This window comes from Galleria mellonella, unplaced genomic scaffold (genome assembly GCF_026898425.1).
Source record: "Galleria mellonella isolate WM207_F2 unplaced genomic scaffold, CSIRO_AGI_GalMel_v1 utg99, whole genome shotgun sequence".
In the NCBI taxonomy this organism is placed as follows: domain Eukaryota; kingdom Metazoa; phylum Arthropoda; class Insecta; order Lepidoptera; family Pyralidae; genus Galleria; species Galleria mellonella.
In genome coordinates this window covers 315,654-337,481 of record NW_026442184.1, presented here as the reverse complement: position 1 = coordinate 337,481, position 21,828 = coordinate 315,654, and the positions used below count along the sequence as shown (strand labels likewise).

The 21,828-nt window shown below is 37.1% G+C and overlaps 1 protein-coding gene across 1 annotated transcript in view; it reads left to right on the top strand.

Moving 5' to 3' along the window:
• Positions 1-21,828, top strand: part of LOC113521536 (low-density lipoprotein receptor-related protein 2) — a 345,330-nt gene that overhangs the window by 281,501 nt on the left and 42,001 nt on the right. The window contains exon 2 of the mRNA XM_052903003.1: positions 19,966-20,085. Within this exon, the coding sequence (XP_052758963.1) occupies positions 19,966-20,085 (120 nt within the window). The remainder of the gene's footprint in view (positions 1-19,965; positions 20,086-21,828) is intronic.

Here is a 21,828-nt window from a genome sequence, read left to right as displayed (position 1 = left end):
ATAATCGAGAGCAGTGCACCGTTAACACTGTTTCCCGCTTTTACTCTCCTTTCAATATCTCTGTCACATTTTCCATCCCTCCTAAACAATGAATCCAAATAACGAAAATCCCTTTTTTTAAGTCAGTTAAAAATTAAAAAAAAAAATACCATTACAAAGATTTACGTTCACATTAACTACATAGTCTAACTTTGTGTACCTAATCTCAGCTCGCACTTAACTTTCCTCTCCAACAAGCTGTAGTTGACACTTAAGCATAGAGGCTTTGATATCGACTTTAACTGCTGAATTGTTTTAGCATTATAGCTGAAACTTTACGCCGACTCGATCTGTTGTCTCTTTCTCTCGTATTTTAAAAGCATAACTGCTGTCACGCTCACATTGGACCGAATACCAAGACTCACCAAGTTCCAGTAACGAAATTTAAAAACAATCCCCACGAGGCGCGAGTGACAATTTATTTTGTTGTCTACGAGATTGCTTCGGCAAGTTTGCTAGTTTGGTGCATAGGCGATAGCGGGAGCGATTTAACAGCATATTTATTTATTTATTCACAGGAACACCCATAGATTTTTGCATTGTGACATATATCATCCTATCAGCCTTTAAATTAAATTAACCGTGCGTTTTTCAAGGCACTTTCTCCCACGCACAACCACTCTTTGGAATCAACTTCCAGCAGCAGTATTTCCGAACCGATACGACAACATAACCTTCAAGAAAAGAGCATATTCCTTTTTAAAAGGCCGGCAGCACACCTGCAATGCCGTAGGTGTTGTGAGTGACCATGGGCGGCGGTAGTCACTTACCATCAGGTGAGCCGCATGCTCGTTTGCCCCCTGTGTTGTAAAAAAAAAATGTCCATTGCTGAACATAAGCCTCTTTCCTTGAGGGGTTTTGCCAGTAGTTGCCACGCTTTGCAGGTGGATTGGTAACCGCAGTTAGTCTTTAGAGATATTTTAAGAGCGAAATTGCTGCTAATCACAATATCATCATTATCATTCTACCTTTACTTCTATTCTATTCTTCATACTCCTGTTCAGGAGTATGAAGAATAATTGTACCAAGTTTCGTTAAAAACAAGTCGTCGTTTTGTTTCTATAACGAACACAACAGACAAAAATTTTACCGATTGCATTTTTGGCATCAGTATCGATCACTAATCACCCCGTGATAGTTATTTTGGAAATATATTTCATGTACAGAATCGACCTCTCTACAGATTTGAAATGACACTGTGTCTTAAGAATAGATAAACACAGAGATATGCCTGTTCGCTGTATTTGACCGTTTATTATTTGAAATTCTCAATATTATTGGTACTACTATAATGCCGTTGGTGTTGTGGGTGACCATGAGCGGCGGTAGTCACTTACCATCAGGTGAGCCGCATGCTCGTTTGCCCCCTGTGTTGTTAAAAAAACTTTTTATATATACCACCTACTATTACGTATGAGTGTAAAAGAGGGATGCATGATTTATTTTGAAACATAACCTTTTATTTTATCACATTCCTGTGATCATTTTTCCAGTGACTTAAAATATATCTTTAAACATTGCGCCATCTAGTTCCAATCTAAACAACTTATGCTGCGGACACTTTTTTTTAATGGTTGATAATGGAACGGTAACTCCGCGTGCGCTAATGGTATAGGCTGGCGAGGCACCAGTGAGGGATAATAGGTGAGAATGAAAAAGGCAAATCAGTTAGCCCATCGTGATTAATGGAATTTGGAATTCAGCACGATGGTTTCCAGGGGGACCACGGGGAGGTCGACCTGGTTGGGCATATTGCTATTAGGACTCTTAGTCTCTATTACTAATAATTCCTTCCCCCCTCTACGGACACTAATACAAACAGACATATCCGTTATTATAAACAATTACTTCGTGCGAAATTATTTGATAACACAGGGTACAAACAAGTATGTTTCTCACCTGATGGTAAGTGACTACCGCCGCCTATGGTCACCCACAACACCAGACATTGCAAGTGTGCTGCCAGCCTTTTAAAAAGGAATAAGCTCTTTTCTTAAAGGTTATGATGTCGTATTGGTTCGTAAATACTGTGGCCGGAAGTTGATTCCAAAGCGTGGTTGTGTGTGGAAGAAAGTGCCTTGAAAAACGCACGGTAGAAGACGGCGTGAGTGGCGACTCAGCCAGAATAAAAATGATCCACCAATAAGGTGAAGAATATAATAAAAAATTGTTAGTTTTCAAATTTAGAATTATAAACAACTCATTTATTCCTTTCAGCGGTACGTTCCATTTTCACACTAGTATTTTTAATTTCTCCTTATTTAATGCAACTGTGGTTTCGTCGTGACAGAGCTCGGAAATTAGCTGTATTTACGACATTTTATCTAGGGGCGCAGCGTGCGCTACGCCGCTGTACACCGCGTCATAATAGCCTATTAGGGGTATGCCCGTAGATAAAGCTATTTCCACTTACATTCAGGGATTGTTAGGAATATCATTTTTAACATTTATGCAAAGAAATACGGATTACGTTCCATTTTCGCGGCTCTTGGCGCTTAGCCCGCGGTTTGGCCGTAAATATCAAAGCCATTATGTATTTACTTCTCTGTGAGTTTTAATGTAACTTCATATAAAAAGAGCTAATTAGGTATATATTGGGGGGGAAAGGGATTGTTAGCAATGGAGTTTGACAGCCCCATTGCTAGCAATATTTCTCATTAGGTCGACCTCCACGTGGTTCCCCCTAGAAACTATCGTAAACAATTCTTGTTGAATTCGTCACAACGGCCTAACTGGCCTGCTTCATCCTCACCTATCATCTTCCACTGGTGCCTCGTCGGTGTACACCAATAGCGCGGGCGGGTTTACCAATCTATTTTCACCCATTAAAAAAAAATTTGGTATATAAGGTATATAATGGAGGGATAATGAATTGTTAAAAATGGGGATTAGTAGCCCCATTGATAGCAATACACCCTGTCGCGGTTCCTCTTGGAAACTATCGTGTTCTATTCCAAGTGAATTTATCACGATAGGCTATTGACCTGCCTTTTCTTTGCCACCTATCATCCCTCACTGGTGCCCCCCCAGCATATTCCGTTAGCGCAGGTGGGGTTACCATTCCATTGTCAACCATTTAAAAAAAATAGTATTTAGTTATAATCAGCGCTGTATAGGTACATCTCGCTGGAAGTGTGCATATATAGCAACAGCTGAGACGGCTCCAGCAACCAGCAAAATGAATTGTTGTTTTTTTATACCACTGAGGTGGCAAATAAGCATACGGCCCATCTGATAGTAAGTGGCAACGCATGGGGGGTATCATGGACGAAACAGTATACTTTGTTATGTCCATGTTACTGCTCATGTCTATAGGCGACGGTTACCACTTTCCATCAGGTAGGCCGTCAGCTTGTTTGCTATACTAAGTTGGAAAAAAAAATGTGGCTACCGTAGCCTAGGAACACCTGCAATGTCTTTTTTTTCTTTTTTATTGTTGTTTTCTTACGTGCTATTATTATTATTGGTAGTAAAAACTATCTATCTATTTTTTTTTTTACAACACAGGGGGCAAACGAGCAAGTGGCTCACCTGATGGTAAGTGACTACCGCCGCCCATGGTCACCCACAACACTTATGGCATTGCAGGTGTGCTGCCGGCCTTTTAAAAAGGAATATGCTCTTTTCTTGAAGGTTATGTTGTCGTATCTATCTATCCATCTATCTATCTAATTAGATAGTTCGTTTTGTATATGATATGTGATACATGCATACTGTCTCTGCATGCATTTTGTTTATTATTCTCACTATAAATAAACTTAATATTTTAAATTTTATGATCTGATACTGCTCAGTAATTTAAATTTATTATTTATATAAATAAATTAGATTTGTTTAAAAAAGCTTCAAAATAGCTGAGTTTCTTGCCAATCCTTCTTGACTGAAATTCCGTACCGAATGGACGGTAATGAAAAAATTACTACGTATTCAAAAATGTTTAAATGTAAGTTAGCTTGAATAAAAATATTTCTTTCTCTCTTCACTCCAATCTTGGTCCCACAATTTTGTCACAAATGAAATCATTGTTTTTAAAGCCACCTTAAAAGGAGTGTACGGTCTTTACGTCGAACTTGAGCCGATTTTACTATTTTTGAAATTGGTAAAGATTATTTCCTAGTTTATATTTTAATTACATATCTTTTAGCGGTCATCGAAGCATTTGAAGCATAAAAGTACCCGTAACTGGTGAGCGTGTATGAAAAGATTGATGAATGTGGAAGAAGCGAAAGAGGTTAGTTTGAATCGAAGCATTTGGCGTTTCATTGTTTCTGCTTACTCTAATGGGAGACAGGCGTGACAGATATGTATTTATGTATGTTACATATTTTTTACGTAGTCTTTGAGATTGAGTGTTTTTTCAAAATTTTGGTTAATAATTTGTGTTGAAAAATAAGATCGCCGCGATGAAATGTCGGTAATTTGATATTTAGAATTCACCAGAGGGAGACTTTGTACAAAAGTCGATTGCATGGGTACCTCTGTCCCATTCGTGTTTCAACCGTGAAGCAGTTGTGTTTGCATAGCTGTGTTTCGGTTTGAAGAGTGGGATATGGCGTGAATTTACAGGGTACAGAGGAATAACACCTGAGTCCTCAGGAATGGCAACGCACGGGGGGTGTCATGGGCGAAACAGTATACTCTGTTATGTCCATGGTACTGCTCATGTCTATAGGCGACGGTTACCACTTTCCATCAGGTGGGCCGTCAGCTTGTTTGCCATTCTAAGTTGTATAAAAAAAAATTTAGAAACTGTATATATGTATAACTGTATATAGCAGTATATAAAAATATTTGAAATTTGGATAGTAATTGCCTCAGGTAACGATGATTACAGATTCTTAATTACTTTTTAGGCCTACAACGAATTTTTCTTTTTACAACACAAGGGGCAAACGAGCGTGCGACTCACCTGATGGTAAGTGACTTCCGCCGCCTATGGTCACCCACTTTAATTTAAAAATTGTATTTTATAATCCAAACTGGCTTATAACACTCGTAACAGTTCCCTTCTCCCCCGAATGCAACCGGAAGTGCGTCTACTTGGAAGTTGGCAAAGTTTCGCGTTTCCTACCACTTCCGCCGACATGTCGGCACTCGCCACCTCCCTCCTAGTACTTTACATTTAACTCGCGACCCGCCCCGGCTTCGCACGGATGTAATTTATTACAAAACATAAAATTTATTGTACACTAATTTTAGATTACAAAAATAGGAAAATCAACGAAATAGACCTTCTAATCTTTTAAATGATCTATAAAGATACTTCGACAATCATCATCATCGACATATCAATCTTCATTTTCAGCGAGTCTCTTCACCTCTTGATACGACACGACACCAACTCCTTCCTTGATCTGCCTGATGCAACTATGCCTCGGTCTCCCTCTTCCCCTCCTTCCTTCTATGTTTTTGAATAAGATTGAAAATAAACAAAATAGCAGTAAATCTATTTGATATTGATTAGCATACAGCAGTTGTTTTTAACTGACATCCATAAACGTAAAACGTTCTCAACTCGAACCTATTTCTCGTATATCTTCTCTAATTGATAATATAAATGTGAAAGTTTGTGAATGTGTTTGGATATTTATGTGTTCAGGTGTTTGTTATTCAATCACACCTCATTTGCTTATTTTCTGAATGGATTCGAATAAAGTATGGATTACTAATAAGACATACATATATACAAGTATATTTATTTATTTATTTAAGGAACACCAACAGCATATTGCATTATAACATATAGGTATAACAAACATTAAATATAATGCAATATTAATGCACATGCCTTTTATAGGTATTCACAGCATACTTTTTAACCGACTTCGAAAATAAGAAGGTTTTCAATTTGGGTCTTTTTTCTGTCATAATTATTTATTTATTTATTTATTTATTTACACTTTATTGCACCAAGTAAAAAGAGAAATAACAAATACAGTAAATATTAATGAGAAGAGATTGCTTAACGATAAGGCGGCCTTATCGCAATTTCTTCCAGACAACCTTTGGGTAGAGGACATTGAGAAAAAGACAAAGAGTAGGTGGCGCACTATTATATAAATATTATCATATACAAACATATATAAATACATACATACATATATACACATACATATATAATATATACACAATTAAATATATACATAACATACATACATACATACACATACATATATAATATATACACAATTAATATATACATAACATACACATTTAACAGCATACATACAACAGAAAAAAATGATGAAGGAAAACGAAGAGAGAACACAGGAAAATAGTACTAAAGTGAGAGGTAGTAAGATTTAACAGAGGTTTTGAAGCTAGTAAGAGTTTGAGCGCACCGAATAGAGGTAGGTAGTGAGTTCCACAGGCGAACTGCCTGAACAGTGAAGGATTTAGAATAAAAGGAAGAAAGTGGGAAATTTAAGTCGGAGGTTATTGACACTGCGTAAAGTTGATCATTAGCCTCACTGAGAAACAAGAATCGGTCTTTTAGATAATCAGGAGCAGCAGGATTAAAAAGGATTGTGTAAAGAAGAGACAGGATATGCAGATTACGACGAAAACGGATAGAGAGCCACTTGAGTTGAGTACGAAATTGAGAAATGTGATCATATTTGCGAAGACCAAATATGAAGCGGATACATAAATTTTGGAGACGCTCAAGCTTGTTTAATTGCTCTTCGGTGAGGTCTAAATAACATGAGTCGGCATAATCAAGAATGGGTAGGAGTAAGGTGTGTGCGAGCGCAATTTTGGTGTTAACTGGGAGGAAATTACGTAGTCTATTTAAGGCAAAAGTTGCAGCAAACATTTTTTTACTGACCTCCGAGATTTGTGGAGACCATGACAAAGTGTTATCAAAAATAATGCCAAGATTTTTTACTTTTTTTCTGAATCTATCATAATTGGTCGAGGAAATTTTGGAAATAAGTATGGGACTCCCAATAATAATTGCTTGTGTCTTCAAGGGGTTTATAACAAGACCATGAGATTTACTCCAGGCAGATATACATTCCAATCTTAACAGTAGATATTGCTAAAGAGATATCAACCAGAGGGGCTAAAGAGTAAATCTGTAAATCATCTGCATAAAGGTGGTAGGAAGATTGAAGTTTCGAAGTGATAGTGCTAATAAATAAGGCAAATAGAAGAGGAGATAAGACGCCACCCTGCGGCACGCCAGCTGACGTATGGCACCAAGAAGATAAAACGTCATCAATGCGAATACGTTGCCGACGTCCAAACAGGTAACTACGAAACCAGTCAATTGCCGTTGGAGATATGTTGAGAGAGGTTAGCAATCCTAACAAAATATCAAAATCAACAGTATTAAAGGCATTGCTAAAGTCCAATAATGTTAAGACCGTTAATTGAGAATTCTCCATGCCAAAACGGATATCGTCAGAAATTTTAATAAGAGCAGTAGTCGTACTATGACCAGGACGGAATCCAGATTGAAGAGGATTTAAGAGATTGTTTCTTGATAGGTAAAAGTTAAGTTTTTGTTGGACAAGGCGTTCTAAGGCTTTGGATAGAAAAGGGAGTATAGAAATTGGACGGTAATCTGAGAACGAGGAAGGAAGTTTCTTTTTTGGTAGAGGGATTATGAAAGCTGCTTTCCAAGCTGAAGGAAAGAAACCGGAGGACAGGGAATTGTTGAAAAGTAAGGTAATGGTGGGTAAAAGGATATCAAGGATAGGTAAAATCATATTACGACTAATGCTATCGGTGCCAATGGCGTTTGACGATATAGACCGTAAACTCTTTTCAACATCACAATCGGTCAACTGATCAAAAATAAAAGGAGTACAATTAGGGGCGATAGTGGATGAAAGATAGTGCAATGTCTTAGATTTTACATTGCTGTCCATGACAGTAGAAGTACAAAAATGATTATTAAGACACTCAACATCAAGATTACCAGGATTATCGTTATGACTCTTACCAACCCCTAATGACTTAAGAAATTTCCAAACTTTTGCTGCATCACCATTTTCTACGGATTTATGAATGTGGCGTCGTTGAGCCTCCCTACACACCCTGTTGCAGAGATTTCTAGTATTGATGTACTCATTACGATGTCTGTCCGGATCCGACTTATATTTAGTTTTAGCAATATTTTTTTTGTGGATTATGGACTTGATCTTGTCTGTAAGCCAAGGTGCAGGTAAATGCTTAACCCTGACCGGGCGGATGGGAGCATGTTTATCGTACAGATCTAAAATTAATTTATTAAATAATTCTACCTGATCATTAACATTTGCTGCTGTACCGATACTCGACCAATCACAATCCGCAGCATCGTGACGTAAACGGTCAATATCAATAGCACCAAAATTGCGCTGCATAAGGATTTTCCGTTTAACTTTGGGAGGACGTATTTTATAAGACAGATAAATGAGGTTATGGAAGGAAAATGCATCTGCAGGATATTGGCCATGTTTCGCAACATGGTCAGGAGAGGAGACTAAAATCAAATCAAGTAAGGAAGGATTACAGTTAGGAAAGAAATGGGTGGCTTGGAGGGGCAGGATCTCTAGATTGCAAGCATGGGCCAGAGACTTAAGATGATTCGCACGCAGGTCATAATTACATCATCATACCAGCCTTTAACTGTCCACGGCCTAAGCCTACATAAGCCTCTACCTTGAGAGGTTTTGCCAGGACCATGTTCACTATCGGGTCCACCCCTCCCGTGTGGTCCCGGCATAGAATAGGCCACCCCATCCTTTTCTGTGGCTGTCGTAAGAGGCGACTAAAAGAGGACGAGGGATGGGCAGCAGCGTCCCTCTTAAAACATTTCTAAAATTTGACTGCGTTTGCTAATTCGCCTGCCAAGCGTGTCAACTACTGGCAAAGCACTGATGAACTTAAACCCCCCAAGGGGGAGACTTATACTCAGCAGTGGACAGTTAAAAGCTGACATGATAATGATGTCACGAAGGTACCTCGACGGTAACCACTTTCCAACAGGCGAACCGTCAAATTTTTTTGCTGTTTCCAAAATGGTATTTAAAAAAACTGTCACGTAAAACGGACTCGTGAACCGTCAGCGGCAGACGCAGCTAAATCACGAGCTAAATCTAATTGGATATTTCCTTACCTTCACTGACGTTCAGTGGCAATGATTTAGCCATTCTAGGAAACGTAAGTCGATTGTGGTCGATCACAACTTAGCGCGTCAGCTGCCTGATTGAGGGCTTCGGGTACGGCTTGAAGTCTTTTAATGGAGTTTTATACTGTATGTAGTTGTGTTATCACTCGAAACGGTAGCCTTTTCTATTTGAAACCCAGTTCTTTGTAATCTTGTAATCGTGAGTTAGTTTTTTTTTTTTTTTGATGGATGAAAATGGTATGGTAACCCCGCCTGCGCTATCGGTATACACTGAGGGGCGGGGGGGGGGGGCACCAGTAAGAGATGACAGATGAGGATGAAAACAGGTCAGTTAGCTAGCCCATCCTGACGAATTCAACTAGAATTAAACACCATGGTTTCCAGGGGTAACTACGTGGAGGTCGACCTGACAATCCCTTTCCCCCGGTATATATACGTGTATTATTATTAATATAAAATTATTACAAAGAAAGAATACGTCGTATCACATTCCTTTTCATGTCAGACGTTCTAAGAGGACAAAGAGAAAATATTGTAAAGGAGCAAAGCAAAGTAATATAAGGGAAGAAATTGCGATATAAAATTTTATAACAAGACTTTTAACCACCGCAATAATAGTTGACAATTACTAATACTAAATTACACGGGGGAAGGGATCGTTAGCAATGCGGGCTACCAGTCCCATTGCTAGCAATATACCCTGTCAGGTCGACCTCCACGCGGTTCCCCCTGGAAACCATCATGCCGAGTTCCAGGTGTATTCATCACGATGGGCTGACTGACCTGCCTTTTTTCATTATTCACCTATCATCCCTCACCGGTGCCCCGCCAGCGTATATCGTTAGCGCAAGCGGGGTTACCATTCCATTAATCATGCATTAAAAAAAACTAAATTACAGTGAAACAATGTTACAGTTGATAAAAAAACGACCAGTGAATCTAGACAGTGGCTACCGTTTGATAAGAGAACATTTCAAATCCCACTGCTCTAACGTTCGTGAGCAGTGAACATATATAAACAAGCCTACATGATGTTGATACAATTAAAGATAAAAAAAAAGAATTTTCCAAACCGTTTTAGAAGTAACGAAGTTATGAGATAAGAAATAATAAAAAAAAATACAATCCAATTGCGAACCTACTTCTATTTATTTATTTATTTATTCATAGGAAAACCAGGGCTACACTAGAGCAAAAAGATACAGTTTTAGGATAACAAAATAAGCCACTAATAGGTTTTCACAAGTAGCAACAATATAGATACAAGGCGCTGTACACAAAGCAACAAAAATAGCGAGTTAACAAAAAATAAAATATGAACAAACAAGAACGAAAACAAAAAAATGATGAATAAAATATAAAGTAAAAATTAATTACAAGTATTCGATTAAAATATGGCCTTCTTGTCCATACAATAGCTATTCAAACTGACTTAAAAAAAAATGCCTACTCAGTTGGTCTCTCACTGATATTATGTTTTTCGAAAATAGATCTATATTTTCGAAAGACTTTTAGAAATAGTATTAAAGTTGTTGCTAATTTGACGTCGGTTGAAAAAAGAAACCCTTTCCCCACTGGAAAATTATGTTACGCCAATGACTATTGGGGTATTTTAAGGCAACTCGTCCTCGAAACGCAAGTCGATCTTTTACGGGTTCAAATCAACAGGTGTCAGCCGTGGTCTCGACACGCACCTGGCACCTGGCACCACTTCGCTCGTCTGTATCACAACATATCGTGTCAATACGTTCCGCTTTTACTGCGCCCACTTTCGATTACCAACGATTTATTATTATTTATTCGTGACGGCTCTGACGTAGTGAACCGCCGTGTAAGATGTTCATGTCTGGAGTGCTATTTATTTATTACGTTTCAAGTGATTTTTGATTAAAAATTATTTGAATATTTATCTGTTGGCCCATGATACCTGGACCATGCGTTGCCATTCCTGAGGACTCAGATGTTATTCCTCTGTACCCAGTAAATTCACGCCATATCCCACCCTTCAAACTGAAACATAGCCATGCAAACACAACTGTTTTACGGTTAAAACACAAATGTGACAGAGGTACTCAAGCAAACGACTTTTCTACAAAATCTCCCTCTGATAAAAATAAAAAAAAAAAGCGTAAAAATGTTATTCGACACCACATGAATACTAACACTAGTTTTAAGGGATGGATTTCGTTAATCAACCCACTGTATTCACTCAAGTATGTAGATCTCTCTGCTTATTATCTAAGTGTCGACATTCGGCGCCGGTACACAGTTCGAGCCACAACGCCCCCGGGAAATTGCTTTACCTACACCATTTCATCTGCAAAGTGCACTTTGTAAATACGTTGCTGCCAACTCCTGGGTGAGCTGCCAGAATTTCCACGGAGGGCTGTGTTCGGCTGCACGAGATGGAATGGAATTTTTTTTTATCATGGTGACTTGTAACACAAGTTATTCAAAACCTACTGCAAGCGCAAGCACCGGGCTCTCACAAAATTGGTCTTACATATCTAATTGTACCTCAAGTTGTCGCTTTATACTACCTTTTGTGAAGAGAAAATAAACCATTCATTCATTCATTATAAATTAAAAAAGGACAAAAACACAACAAATATCTTGATCTCCCGTCCCATTCGTGTAAATGATGACAGTGCTTCATGTATTGATAATTTTATTAAAAAATTTTGTGACAATGACGGTTGTGGTAAAATATTAGATTATAAGAACTTGGATTATAAGGTTATCGAATTAACAACCAGAGGGAGACTTTATACAAAAGTCGATTGCTTGGGCACCTCTGTCCCATTCGTGTTTCAACCGTGAAGCAGTTGTGTTTGCATGGCTGTGTTTCGGTTTGAAGGGTGGGATATGGCGTGAATTTACTGGGTACAGAGGAATAACACCTGAGTCCTCAGGAATGGCAACGCATGGGGGTATCATGGGCGAAACAGTATACTCTGTTATGTCCATGGTACTGCTCATGTCTATAGGCGACGGTTACCACTTTCCATCAGGTGGGCCGTTAGCTTATTTGCCATTCTAAGTTGTATAAAAAAAGATATTAAGAAAAAAGTATAATTGTACATTTAAATCTTAGATTATATAGATAGAGCATCAAGTTTCAAAAATAGGTCGACTTTTTATTAGTTAATTGTCAAATTGGCTGACTCGTTTTATATCTGTATGTTATATACATACGCATACAATATATTTTAACGTATTATTTAATAAATAAAATGTGTGTTTACGAATTAAAAAGATACAGAAATTATAAGACAAAATAAATACAGAAGTCATAAAGTATTATTTCGAATTTTTTTTTGTTTTCCTTTTGTTTCGTGTATTAAGTTTTTTTTCTTTAGTAAATATACGTTTATATACGTCGTTTAACTTTAATTATAATTATATTCTTCTTTATTCAATTTCCAAAATTTATTAATAACAAATCCAGGTGCCAATTAGAAATCGAGCTGCGGGTAAAAGTTAGTTCCCAACAACTTCACTAACGTAAAGTCAGAAAATTAAATTATTGATATTAAATAGTGTATGTATTTACCATCAAATTACGAATCGTTTTACAATAAGCCATAACGCTAGAGAGATATTGCAAAATTTTACACTATAGCAATAATAGTGAAATTATTACACGTTACAACATGACTTTAAGGCCATAAAGCAACTGAGATAGGTCAAACTAGATGGGACATAAACCGGGTACAGCGGGTAATGTGAGCCCGGCTGCATTAAGTGCTCTTAATGGCCTGCACCGAGATATCTTACCACAGCAAACGGTTTATATATAATCACATACAAATGCATCAAAAATCGCAACTGTCTTATATGGGGTGGATGAAATCGGTGTATGAAAGCTTAAGGTGAAATCGTTTCATCAGTAACTGAATATGTTTCCACAAAAATATGAGCTATACATGACATAAAAGTTTGAACTTTCCCATCAAATTAATTGCATGCATCGTTTGCCATTGTGTTATATTCAATAAAGCTAAAAATCCTATACTGACATGGCGTATCCGTCTGCCAAGTTAATATAGTGTTCAAAATGAACCTTTTTACATACATACATTGATAGATATAGTTTTTTTTTTTTTATAAAAAAGAAACTTGATAAACAAATGAATTATAAATAAAATATATATTACTTCAAGTCAACACACGATATTTTCACTTACAATTAATATAATTAGTAAATAATAATATATAACAACAAGAACCAGCATATTTTATAAAAATATAGAAAATTCAAATTTCGTTGGCATTTTTCAATTCGTATTTTCATAATTAGTTTCATCGGTAAACTCCCTTAAAGTGACGCTTGTGATTTCAACTTTACCCTCTGTTTTCTTAAGATTGTTTCTTCTAATACTCTATGGATTTTCCATGTGCACCAATGTACGATTAATGGTTGAAATAAGAGTAATTATGATTAATCAAATCTAAACGTGTATGTACCATATTAACGTAGGTCTATTACCTACGTAAGATAAGTCAATTGATCTGCCAATATGAACAAGCTTCATCTGAGAAAAACAGCCCAATCAAAACAAGAGACAAATCTATCGATAAATATGTCAATAATTATTCTCCTTGAACTTCGCTAACCTTTAATCTTTGCAATCAACGGGGCGATGTCTCGTGACAGCCAGTGGCGATATTCGTTTCTCGCTGTTATGTCTTCCAGTCACGAAGTAAAACTATAACTAATACGTTTTCCTGTTAGCGTCCAAGTTATTGCACATAAAAAAGGCTTCCGAATGTGGAGGGGAACTGTCCTTTTAACAGGACAACACTGTGTCAAGCTTAAACAGAAAACAGCCAATAAAATTTGATGTCCATCGTAAACGCGAACTGCCACCTTTCTAATATGATGGGAATTGGTTGAAACTGCCTTTTGCGATTTCAAAAACAACAATCGCGCCCGTAATCCGGGATACGCTCGGAGCCGGCCTATTGGCGCCCAACAAGGGACTTCCTTAAAAATACAATTTGATAATCTTACCCATTGTAATCTCATTTCCCCTTCGTTAATGGAGCTCAAAAAGCGGAAAAACATTCCGCCAGCCGTGACCTGTTCGAATATGATATACCAATTATTATTAGTTCTTTTATTATACATATAAGACTGTGTTGTTTTGATACATGATATTACCTTATCACTGATGCTTCCCACGTCCTTGCATGGACGTAATAAAGTCTATAATGTTCGTCTCAATTAGGACACATGGTATCATAAACAAAGGGTACGCCTACGAGGAAATTCGTGCGTTGTGCGCAATAATTCAATAAAAGATATTTAAGTGAACATTTGTTATGTGGATGAGTACTATTTACCTTAATACAGCGTCATTTTCCCGCCTCGTTAGCTACCCTCCGGCTGGACTGCCCGCCATCTTTTATTCAAGAGCGATGAACGAGTGAATGTGAATGAAAGAACGAGCTCAGATTGACGACCGCCGCGAACCTAGGTCTGTAAATTCGCAGTGCACTTGACTGTCTTCACGCGACAGTAAGATTTATTTTCCTTTGCCTCCACTCCTCAAATGCGAGGATTATCGGAATTCAATGAGAGTACACAGAGTAGATTGTTTTATTTACGTCCAGAGAGGCCGGAGATATATCTGCACTAACTTAGTTTACAATCCAATTTATTCACATTACTTTTCATATCCTTACTTGTATTGTAGATTCGAAAATGAGTTTATTTATTATGTCTTGTTGTCTTTAATTGTATATTAATTCCTAAAGTGGGTAATATATTAATTTCTAAATTTTAAACTACCCTCAGTAACAAGAATTTAGGCATAATTTAGTATTTAATTTTATACTATTAATAACATATTATATTAATAATAGGGAGATGTAATAATCTATATACCATATGTACAAATTTAATTTGTATTTTCTAGTAGGCGTCTACTCGTATGTTGGCTTAAATTAAGGTACGCTTCACTGTAGGTAACAAGACCTCACATTATATAATGCCTGTAAGATCACTATTAGCACTTATTCGACGAATATATTAATATTTTTGATGCAAATTTTACATATATATAAACCTACAGTAATAACAGTGTTAGCAAAGGCGAACTTATTTCTTCCAGTCAAGCTAACACAGTTGCATATGAAGTAATGAGTGGGCAGTAGTAGTGCTATAAATATCAAATAAAAGAGAACACAATGATGACAGTCATCTAATCAATTTTTTATTATTAACAAATAAAATGAATTATTAATACTCGTAAATTAAGTTAATGATCTTAGCACAACGAAATTTTAAAGCGTCTTTCAAAGGGAACAGTTTGCCATTCTAAGTTGTATAAAAAAAGAAAGTTGCATTGAAACGGAATATATCATCAAATAATAATCGTTCGACCATTCAAATAATTAATTTACAAATCCATGGACCCTCCATGCAGCCTTCGTCCAAACCTCAAAAGCCTTCACTAAAATTAATTTAAACTTTCCACTTAATTCAAATTAACGTCGCTTATCTTTCTGATCGTCGTTTGACGAATATTCCAGAAATCCAGTCCCCCCGGAAGAACTGTGAAGTCGTCTGGTGTAATTATTCTAGGAACATTTCTATCGCTGATTTCATTTCTTACCGGTCCTTACTAATGTTCAAATAAGAAAGAGATTTTTTTTAGTAGTTATCTCTTAGCTCCTTAACGGCTCAACCGAATTTTAGTAAGTTTGGCCTATAGGTAGGTAATATTTAGAATAGAGAAGCTTACTTCTTATCAAGATTACGTGGATGATGTTATAGGAAAAGTCTATAATTTATATATGTGAAAATGAACTTGTTAGGTGCATCTTGGCGCTTTCAAAGATCAACTCGAGCACTATGAAATTTGTCATACAAAAAACTGTAAAGAAAATCTATTTGAAATACTCGACATCGCGTTCTTAATTCAAATTTTAAATTCAATATTTTAAATGTAACGTTTATTAGTGTACAATGTTCACGATTGAAGACGTTTCATAGATAAAAATACTTGATATACGAGGTCTGTCCGGAAAGTTCGTATAAAAGTGTTCTGAATGCGAGAAAGAGGAGTGGGGAGGCCTGGTAAGCGCAGGACCCCTTCCTTATGTCCCTAACAATGCTTCAGTTCTGGTCTGACCGCCGTGCGGTGCGCCTTGTCACGCCATCTGTGAAGTTACCTCTTAACGAAACCCCGTCGGCATGGAGCCCGCTTCCGTTGAAGAGCACAAGTTTCTCTCGAAACTCGGCAAGAATGGCCGTGAAATTTTTGCCGATCTCAGAACAGTTTATGGGGATGATGCTGTGAAGGAACCAACCGTCCACAAGTGGCTAAAAAGATTCAGAGAGGGCCGAGAACGCGTTCAAGATGACCCACGTTCAGGACGTCCTTCCACTTCACATTCCGACGAAAACGTGGAAAGAATTCGAACTTGTTCCGTCGTTTAACGGTCAGACAGTCAAATTTTGGATTCTTCACCACGACAATTCAGTTTTTGATAAAAATTCCATTAAATTTGGCCCCGTGTGACTTCTTCTTGTTCCCAAAAACCAAATTGGTACTTCGGGGGCGGCATTTGGGGGACATAAATAAGATAAAAAAAGCTACGACGGGGCAGCTGAGAAACCTACAACCAGAGGACTTGAAGAAACGTTTCATTATGTCACAGGGGGAGTAATTTAAATAATTGTAAAATAAAATTTTTAAAAACTTTTATACGTACTTTCCGGACAAACCTCGTACATTGGCGTCGATTCTACGTCGAGTCGATTCGATATCGCCATTTTTCAAAACTTACCTCTTAGACTAACATTTTAATTTGATAATTTCGCTAAATAACTCTTTTAATGGACAATAATAAACTAAAATTATAATAGTTTTAACTTCAGTGTATTAGAAAATTAATTCATATTTGTGTTTACAGTAAATATTTCGGTGTGATCTCAAATCTACCTCAATAAGTTAATTAACGAAAGCCATCCAAATCCAAAACTAGTGTCAGTATTTATTAACAGGGTCTCAGAAAGTACATATTTTGTACTATATGCTGGCATTGGTGCAGAAACAGTTGATCCTTTATTTCCGATCTACTTAATTTATTTTTAACCAACTTCAAAAAAGAGAGAGATATTTCGGTTGTTTTTTTTTGTGTTTGTTACCTCGAAACTCTATTTTTTCTAAACGGACTTGTAAAATTATTTTTTTTATTTGAAAGGACATATATTTAGAAATTGATTGGTCTCATCAAATGCAGTCTAGCAAAAGTAGCGTAGTTTTTCAATAAAAATAACGTTGATAATAAAGTTGATTCCTTTTCAAATGCAAGCTTAAAATTATTTAGTTTTTAGTTTTCTTCTAGATTTTTTTTTTATTTTTATTTTTTTCTTCTAAATAAAGTTCTTTGAGTCCATATTAATAAATACTAGTTTTAACGAATTGTTTTCGTCAATTACAATACTAATAATAATAACTTTATTGCATAAACATGACTGTAACAAACTCAGCACTGGAAATTACAGTAGAAGTAGGTACGTATTCATTTGTACATTTGGACAAGTTTAAACATCTGTGTCTGAACTAGGTTATAAAACCTGTATCTCAGACAACAGCGCTCAACCCTCAATAGATACTATAATATTAGCTCAGCAAAGTTTTTAGTGCTACATATAGAATGTTGATTTTTATATAAAGTTAATTAAACTAATTATAATTATTGGTAGTAATGAAAATTGTGAAAAAAATGTGCTCCCTGCGTATAGAGTGTAATTTGAATGTATGTGTGTAAAAGTGGCATAGTTTGTGTGTTTATAAGCTTTGGCCCGTAATATATTCGGTGCGGAACAGCGGCGGCGGAGTGCAACAATGGTGCAGAGGTGTAGCCTTTGTGTACGGCCATTGTATATCCAATGATGTTTCCGATCGCATTCATAGTTTCGTTGCTCTGTTTCTCATTGCTTCCTTTATTTGGAACAAAAAGCTTTTGTGGCTTCGTTAGCTGAACGTAACGTTACAAAAAACAAGTCCAGATTACACGAGTCGATACCCACTAATACTGGTTGATGTCTCGACACAAAACTATCGACGGATATGCCAAGATGGAGTCTGAAAGTATGCATTTTTGCACAATAGGTAAACACTTGAAAAGGCACTATGAAATTTAATTCCCTAAATAGGAGATGAAATCACTTTCATCTCCTATTTATGGGAGATAATTAGAACTTTGCTTTCCTATGGGTGTTGTAAGAGGCGACTAAGGGAATTTAAACGTCGAGGGGTAGGCAGAAGTGTCTCTGTTAAAACATCACTAAAGCTTGACTGCGTTAGCGAACTCACCTGTCAAGCATAACAACTACTAGCGGAAGCCTAACTTAACCTATCTCACTATTGCGCCCCCTACCCATTTCTATCTGTTCTCCTTCAACCAAAGGTTGTCTGTAAGAAATTGCCCTAGCGATGAGACCGCCTTTTGTACCTTTATGTGGATATTTCAATCTGTATTTATGTTATTTTTATGTTTCTGGTGCAATAGTTGACGGTTGATATAATTATGGTGATTTAGAACTTTGAAAATAGTAAAAATAATATTTATTTGCACAAATTTCTACTTTTTTATTTAATTTCTATTTTTCATTCGAATAATAATTTTATAATGTAATAATCTTAGATTTTTTTTATACAACTTAGAATGGCAAACAAGCTGACGGCCCACCTGATGGAAAGTGGTAACCGTCGCCTATAGACGTGAGCAGTACCATGCACATAACAAAGTATACTGTTTCGCCCATGATACCCCCCATGCGTTGCCATTCCTGAGTATCTATAATAAAGACCTCTAGTCCTGTTTTTGATCTTTACTAGTTTCTTCCCGCTGATTTGTCCAAATGTATAAATATATAGCGTGAGTTAAGTTGGCATGTGACCTCTTCGTACGCCGGGTGTCGTTTAACTACGTGCAATCTTTAGATCGTGTATTTTTTTTATGGGTGATAATGGAATGGTAGCCTGCGCTATCGGTATATGCTGGCGGGGCACCAGTGAGGGATGATAGGTGTTAATGAAATCAAGTCAGTTAGCCCATCATGACGAGTTCCACTAGAATTAACTACGATGGTCTGCAGGGGGAACTGCATGGAGGTCGAACTGCTATCTGCTGTATTGCTAGCAATGGGTCAGTTAGACCCCATTACTAAGAATCCCTTTATTGGGTAACAAATATACAAACATCTAGGATGTATATCTCTCTCGCTCCCACTACAATACCTACTAGACATGTGGGGGGAAAGGGATAGGAGACTGAGAATCAAATTGCTTATTTATGGGTGAAACTATCATGATTATTTCTTGATGAATTCATCATGATGGGCTAACTAGTGTTTTCATTCTCATCTATCACCCTTCACTGGTGCTCCGCCAGCGTGCGCAAGCGGGGTATCCATTTTCACCCATCAAAACCTACTAAGTGCATGTGTATGTGTATATTTGTACTTTTTTAATGGGTGATAATGGAGTGGTTACCCCGCCCGCGCTAACGAGATACACCGGCGGGGCACCAGTGAAGGTTGGTAGGTGAGGATGAAGCAGATCAGTTAGCCCATCGTGACGAATTTAACAAGAATTGTTCACGATGGTTTCCAGGGGGAACCACGTTGAGGTCGACATAATATATTGCTAGCAATGGAGCTGTCAAACTCCATTGCTAACAATCCCTTTCCCCCCTGTCTACTGTACTGTATTTGTTTATGTAGTATACATCCACATGAGAGTAATGATAGGTTTTTTTTTATTAATTGTAGTGTATTATTGTTGCAGGCGACACAATATGTCCAAATGGCATGTTCAAATGTCCTGAGGGCAAGTGCATACCGGCGTTATGGGTGTGCAACTACCAGCGTGACTGCGACAAGGGAGAGGACGAGTTCCAATCGTGCCGTGAGTATACCGCTTTACAGGAACAATCCTTTTTTTTTATACAACTTAGAATGGCAAACAATCTGACGGCCCACCTGATGGAAAGTGGTAACCGTCGTCTATAGGCATGAGCAGTACCATGGACATAACAGAGTATACTGTTTCGCCCATGATACCCCCCATGCATTGCCATTCCTGAGGACTCAGGTGTTATTCCTCTGTGCTCTGTAAATTCACGCCAAATCCCACCTTTCAAACTAAAACACAGCCATGGACACAACTGCTTTACGGTTGAAACAATAATGGGACAGAGGTACCCAAGCAAACGACTTTTGTACAAAGTCACCCTCTGGTAAAATGGTTTCTATCTGAAATATCCAAACTGTTACCAGAATTAACGGTACCCCTTTCTGTCTAATAGAATTTTAGTAGAGCATGCACTCAATGGTAGCTAAGCTATCATGGTAGGATCTGTAGACGGACGGTAACGGTCGAGACGTGATCAAGCGCACCAAAGAGTGGGCCACGAACGTAAGTGCTTATTATGACATTGTGGGAACCGTCTTTTGTGATTATTGATAAAACGGCTACCACGTGACTTTTGACCTATTTATTATTTGTTTTATGTTTATTAGTATGCCAATTTAAACTACAAGCAACACCACGCAGGATGTTACCTCCATTTCGCGTTAAAGAATGATACAATAACATAAAATATGTACAGAAAAAAGTTGTGATTATTAATATATATATATAAATTTTTCATCAGCGTAGAGTTATTTAATCTTAATTGTTTGTAATGAATAAATTCAATAAAATACCTAACCGATTTAAAAACAAAACACCTATAGAATGCTGTATTGCGTACATAGAATAAGCTACCCCTTCCTTTCACGAGGGTGTTGTAAAAGGAGACTAAGGGATGGGCAGCAGCGTCCCTCTTAAAACATCTCAAAAGCCTAACTGCGGCTGCCAATCCACCTGTCAAGCGTTGCAACTACTGGCGAAACCCTTCCAAGGGGGAGGCTTATGTTCAGCAGTGGACAGTTAAATGATGATGATGATGATGATGAACATGTGCTGTATATCTACACTAGAATTATAAAGAGGAAAGATTTGTATTTTTATATGTATGTTTGTAATGAATAAACTCAAAAACTACTTTGCCGATTTCAAAAATTCTTTCACCATTAGAAAGCTACATTCACCCTGAGTAATATAGGCTATATTTATTGCTAAAAAACTTTAGTGTTCCTTACTAAAACTTTAGTAATGTAACTCAAGGTGTAAAAAAATGCTATAAAATATCTTTCGCCGCGTGCGCTGCGGAAACTATTGGTGATAGAACAAAAGTATGTTCTACAATATTGAAGAAAATATCAATAACTACAAAAAACTTCGCGACACTTTATGTCTAACTATTATCATTATGTCACAATAACCGCTTTTTACATTTTAAAAGTTGATAAAAATACCGACCAAAATTACACCATTGTTATTCATACTTCTGTTTAAATCCTTATGGTATACAAATAAATTATTTTGTATTCAAAATTGTTTCAATACCTGCAGATTAATTTTTGAATTTTTCAATGTATATTCCATTCGAAAAATATTATGTTAAAAAGTGTAAAATGCCCACCCGTGCAAAGCCAAGGCGGGCCGCTGGTTTTTTTTATAATTTAATAATTTATCTTTCTACTTATCTACCCATATGGAGCCGGGTGACTCGCTAGTACCATACATTCATTCCGCCATTGTTTT